Genomic DNA, 5,474 nt, shown 5'->3' with positions numbered 1-5,474 from the left:
GGGCGCAGGGCGCAGCGGCCGGGGGTCCCGGCCGCTTTGGGCCTCTTTCGGGGGCGGGGCAACCCAGCGGGTGGGCCGCCTGCTGCTAAAGCCTGCGATGGGGCTTTTGCCACCGGCCCTTTGTTATCCCAAGTTCCTATATCCATGTTATGTTTTATCGGAGGCGGTGGAAGACTCGAACCTGCAATGCCATTCTTGGTCTTCAGCTTGGGCTGCTGCTTAGCCGGTTTGCTAGCGATGTCAGCCCAGGAGGTCGGCTTTGGAGGAGCGATAGTAGCTGGAGGCAAACTGTTAGATGCCACGATATTACTGGTAATGGATCCGCTACCGACAGCCGAACCGACGACTTTTGGGATGCTGCTTGCAACGTCTGTGCTGCCCAGCTTCAGAGCTGCCATCCCTTGGTCGATGGTGTTCATGCCAGGAGCCTTGTTCAGAGTCTCGTTAGCAAAGGCAGACTGCCCGTCGATCATGGCTCCACCCAGCGAGCTAGGGGCATAGGCGTAATTGCTACTATAGCCAGAGCTTTGAGTGGATTGTCCCTGAGAACTGTTATTCCCCCAAGCCGAAAAGTCGATCCCACTTGGAAAGAAGTTAAAGCCGTGCTGCCCGAGAAATGGAGTGCTGCCAAGGGCCCCTGGCTGCCCGAACATCGCGTCTGGGAGAAAGTGAGGCTCCCCGTTGCTCAGCTGTCCGTAAGAGGTTAGGTAGGGCATGGGTGGGTCACCCCCCGTAGACCAGGCGGCTTCGCCTAAGGAGTAGGAGAATCCAATGGAGGGACTGTAGTAGTTTGGTAAGTAGGAATCGGACATTGCAGTGTATGCATTATTCTGAAAAAAACCAAAAATAAGCACTGAATAGTTAGAATGAGTTGAACAAATTTCAAGGGACCAGGAATAAAAGGCATCTTAGACTTCCCGTGCCCCACCCCTCCCCACCTTAGCGCCGGGCAGATAAACAGGCCCGGCCTTGAAACACCTCCTTTGTTAGAGGTGCTCTAAAAACTGTTTCATTGCCAGAAAGATTAAACACAAAGGCTTAGCAAGCTTCCCATCCCGAGATGGGAGCGCGCTGTGTTCCTGACGCGTGATGCGGGACTGGACACCAGACTGCTCCTGCTCAGGCTGTAAAAACAGTATCTTACCTAGCAGCCAAATGTGATGATCTACTTCTTGTAGCTACTACCGAAGAGGGCTTTTCTTGCCTGGGTAACGTACGTATCCGCCTTAATTTTGCTGTTTTGGGGGGGCGGGGAAAGGACTTGGAGAGAAGTGGAATAGGGAGGAAAAAGGTCCAGTGGAAACGCGCTGCCAAAATCACGAATGTCCCTAATTGCCTTCCTCAGTCCCTCCCTTAAACTTATTACCCATGAAAACAGCTTTATCCCTACAATTTAAAGTTTCAGAGCTCAAAACATTCCAAGAACTTGCAAACGAACAGGGATTTAAAGCCTCATCCTCAAAACACAAACTGCTCCAGTGCTGCGGGCACATACTAAAAATACCTGAAAATGGGGAGTAATCAACAGGGTTTCAGTAGGAGCCTTTTATGGCACGGCGACAGCAGCAACACAAGAAAGCAGGCTTCAAATTCAGAGAGGAAAAAAAAAAAGCTGCTCCATGCCTTGGTCTCCCTTTTAACATCCGAGTAGCCTTTAGGTTACGGAAACAAATGCGTAATTTTACAATTAGGGAACTCTCAGACATCACCAAGATTTGCTTACATGAAAAACATCTGTCATTTGGCATTCAAACCAATGGCCCCTCCGGGGAGCGGTTAAAGCCACGCTAATGGACATTATCATCCAGTAATTTGAACCTGTGTGCAGACAGCCTCGTGCTATACAGCCGCTTACACGCCAACCCAATGCAGATGAGATGAAAGTCGGGTTCAGTTCCCATTTAAAAGCTTGGCTTGCAGCAGGCTCTACTCCATTTTTCGTTGAATCATGTTTTCACGTGCCAAGTGCTGCTCCCAAAGGACTTCACGCCATACCGAAATCTACGGAGGCTCTCTCGAGATGGCTCTGGCACCCTCCAGGAATAGCTGGTTTGCGCCTCCACCTTCCACCGAGTTAAAGGAAAGCAACAGGTTTGGGGCTAACCCAGCCCCAACTTTACAAAAATTAGTAGGAATTGTTTAATGTAATGTGTTCAGAGACAAGGTTTGCTTCGTTGTGCAAAACGCTAAAAAGCTTTCTGTGGTACTGCATGGCGTGAATGCACCAAGACTCGGAGACGCTCCCTCCAGCCTTTCCGTTTTCCCAAAGCAGGGGTCCCAAAAGCAAGTTAATAACAAAGCTAACTCTTATCCAGGGTACGGTTTTCCTAGTTGAGGAACTCGGTCCCGCTAAATCCAAACCCATGAACAATCTTTAGGGCTCAATCTGTCCAAAAGCACGAATGCCGACACTAATTTGTAAGGCAAATGAAGGAACTCAAAACCAAAATATTATTATTTTGAACCAGCAATGCCTCTTCAAAAGATAATCCCCTCAATAATAAGAGTAACAATATATTCTCCTGGAAATTAGCTGTGACGGAAGGTAAACGTGCCAGCCCGTACCTAAAACCTGAGCCCAGCAGGCGGAGCAGCACTTTCCTCTCCGCAGGCTTCTCCCTCGAAGCGCACGAAGCACATCGCCGTCAGATGCAAACCTGACCCCTTGTCACCTCAGAATATTTTCTTCCACGCCATTACATGTTTAACTGCACGAGGTATTTTAACGCAGTCTGTATTAAGCTATTACCTGTAGAGTATTCACCAGCCACGCTCGCGTAGCAAGGAGGGAGCGCAGGAGTTAAACAACAGTTGAGCACTGCCAGCTCGAAGCAGATTTAAGACAGGCCCGCTGCTCTTCGCTGCCTGAACGTCTAGAACCACGCTTCGCTATCCAACACGCCACCTCGCTCTGCTACCCTGCACTCGCACAACTGACACAGTTACTGATTAGTATGCAAATAAATCTTCACCGGCTTTTAATTCTCTCCAATGACTAAGGCCTTTTGTAGAGTTATTTCCTCAAATTCACTACTCAAGACTACAGCCAGGGTTTAAGCTTACTTACTGTCGCTGTTGAGCTTTTGTTGTGTGTTTTAAACTGTTGAAGAATCGCTTGCTGTGTATCCGAGCTTTAAAATACACAGTAACCTCATTTACTAGGCTGACAAGCTAGTAACAGTCACGCCTGAAACAGCAGCTCCTGAATGAAGAGCCATGAAACTTTACGACTTGTTACCCAGCGCTTGTGTGGAGAGCTCAGAAAGCGATTTCAGAAACCACTCACGACACCCTGCAGCAGCGGGCTGCATTTAGTTCATTTTTCAGAGCCTCATCTGTAACCCCCTTTCCCATCTTCAGAAAAAAGAGGTGCGCGCTTTGACCCCTTCCTATTTTTGAACCCGGACCCCTCCAGACAACCCTAGGGTTTTGTTTTCTACTATATCGAGTGTCAAAACATCGACGAGAGCTGACAAGCAACACAGCACGGTGAGAAACCGAGATAACGTCACCCGAAAGCTTCATTCAAAGTTAACAGGGCGGTTTTACCTCACTCCTGCTGAATTTCTAGAGCAACAGCTCTGCTCCACCTCCCGGGGCGTGCTCCAATCACTTCCTTGTTTTTAAAAAGTCCTTTTACCAGCGTGACACACGCAGAAAGAAACTAAATATTCAGAAGTTCTTCGTCAAACATGCAAAATAAGGTAAAATATCATGTTGTTTCTAGCATTACAGTAACCTCCTTTCTCTTTAGGAGATTTAAGTAAAACTACACTTTGCAGGAAATACTTCCACATTCAGAAGGAAGCTGGAAACTGGTGATGTTGATTTCTGGGATAGAAAAAACCCACCATTAGATGACAGCTACTAGGAAAGCAGCTAGTTTTATTCAAGACTTGAGAAAGCAATCACACTCTCTCGCCCTGCGCAGGTCGAATTTAGGCTTGTAACTTTCTAGGGAGCTGAATGCAGTACAGTTACCTTAACGGACAGGTTGAATTCTGAAGATTATGAACAGCTGACAGGACCTTAAGGAATATTTAGCCTCATATCTTCAGCACAGACTAGGAAAATACTTGTTGAAAATTTAACTGAGACAGAAACCTGTTCTCGTGTTCCAATAAAACACGCATCGCTTCTCTGAAAAAAAAATACACTGACTAGTAAAAATGATCAAAAAAATACAGAGAGGGAAAACCAGAAGAGCTTATTTTTACTAATCACAACTGGAGAGGAAAGAGAAGCCAAGAGAATGAACTAACTGCTCCAGTCCTACTACAGATGTTTATAATGCTTACTTGTACCGGCTAATCAGCTGAACTCCATCTGTTGTGTGTCCCTCTCCTACCGCTCATTAAGAAAAACAAACAAAAAACAGTTAACAGTGGAGCTAGTCTTAAATAGAAAGTTAAGAGGAAAAGTATCTGGAAGTCTGATCAGCTCCTGAAGGAGCTGATCGCAAGCTCTCCAGCTCGACTTCTAACTAGAGTTCTCAAAAAGTCTTAACAGCCTTTATCACATGTGCGTTCTGTGGGTTGGTTTTTTTTTTTTTTTTGGATGAAAAATAGAGAAAACCCCATGACACGCATTTTCAGTTTACTCGGCGGAGAGATAAGAGCGTTGGTAGTATCCTCCAGAAGCCTTCGGAGCGTAACTGCATCGTGTGAAGCAATTTCACAAGGCAATACCGTGCACCTCCTCGTACGGTGTAAAGAACCAGAAACCAGCAAGGAAACAAGGTCATAACAGTAAAACTGAAAGAGCAGAAATGGTAACTTCAAGACAGTCACGTTGAAAAAAATGAGCTGAACACCAACTGTAGGAAGTCCTTACACCCCCAAAGAGTTGCTAAAGCCTTTATATTTCACCCACCACAACCTAATGGGTTTTGGTGTTTTCTGCCTAGAGAAAGGCGCGTATAAAATAGCGTACTACGAGAAGAAAGCTGGCAAACGTCAAAATGCAGTAAGTGGAGACGGGGAAGCGCAAGGACGCCAAATTCGCCTTCGCTAGAGAGCAGCAGGAAGGCCCCGGGCTCTTGGCGCTTCCTGCCCGTTAGCAGGTTCTCTTACTCACCGGCCGGGCCTGGGGACTCAAGTAGGGTTCAAAGTCATCATCGTTTAACCCATCCTTCTGATGCACAGATCCGTTTTGCACTGGGGGAGAGACGTAGAGCGTTAGAAAGAACTCTGCCGATGAACTCGAACGTTTACCGACTGAAAGTATCGAAGGACGGACCCTATAACGCAACTACCGCTCGCTAGCGAAGAACATACCGCGCTTAGCCCGGCGGAGGGTGCCAAGGCACTTCACCACCGCGCACACGCTCCTTAACTGCAAACTTTCCCCAGCCCCAGGAGCGACGACAGGCTCCGCGGCTGGCGCTTTGTTTTTCTCCCAGCCGCTCCGCCGGGAGAAGGCGCACAGACCCGAGGACGTGCCCAGCAAATTCCCGAGGAGACCCTCCCCGTCCC

At 47.7% G+C, this 5,474-nt stretch overlaps 1 protein-coding gene across 1 annotated transcript in view; it reads right to left on the bottom strand.

The window, feature by feature from the left end:
* YTHDF2 (YTH N6-methyladenosine RNA binding protein 2) overlaps window positions 1-5,152 on the bottom strand; it is a 20,603-nt gene extending 15,451 nt beyond the window's left edge. The window contains 3 exon segments of the mRNA XM_009276184.1: window positions 1-37; window positions 39-830; window positions 5,077-5,152. The exon segment at window positions 1-37 is cut by the window's left edge and continues 737 nt beyond it. Of these exon segments, the coding sequence (XP_009274459.1) occupies window positions 1-37; window positions 39-812 (811 nt within the window). The 5' untranslated portion in view covers window positions 813-830; window positions 5,077-5,152.
* Window positions 5,153-5,474: the final 322 nt, after the last annotated feature.

This window comes from Aptenodytes forsteri, unplaced genomic scaffold, assembly GCF_000699145.1.
Source record: "Aptenodytes forsteri isolate BGI_AS27 unplaced genomic scaffold, ASM69914v1 Scaffold321, whole genome shotgun sequence".
NCBI classification, from domain to species: Eukaryota; Metazoa; Chordata; class Aves; order Sphenisciformes; family Spheniscidae; genus Aptenodytes; species Aptenodytes forsteri.
The sequence above is the reverse complement of the archived record's forward strand: the minus strand, read 5'-3'. Positions and strand labels throughout refer to the sequence as shown.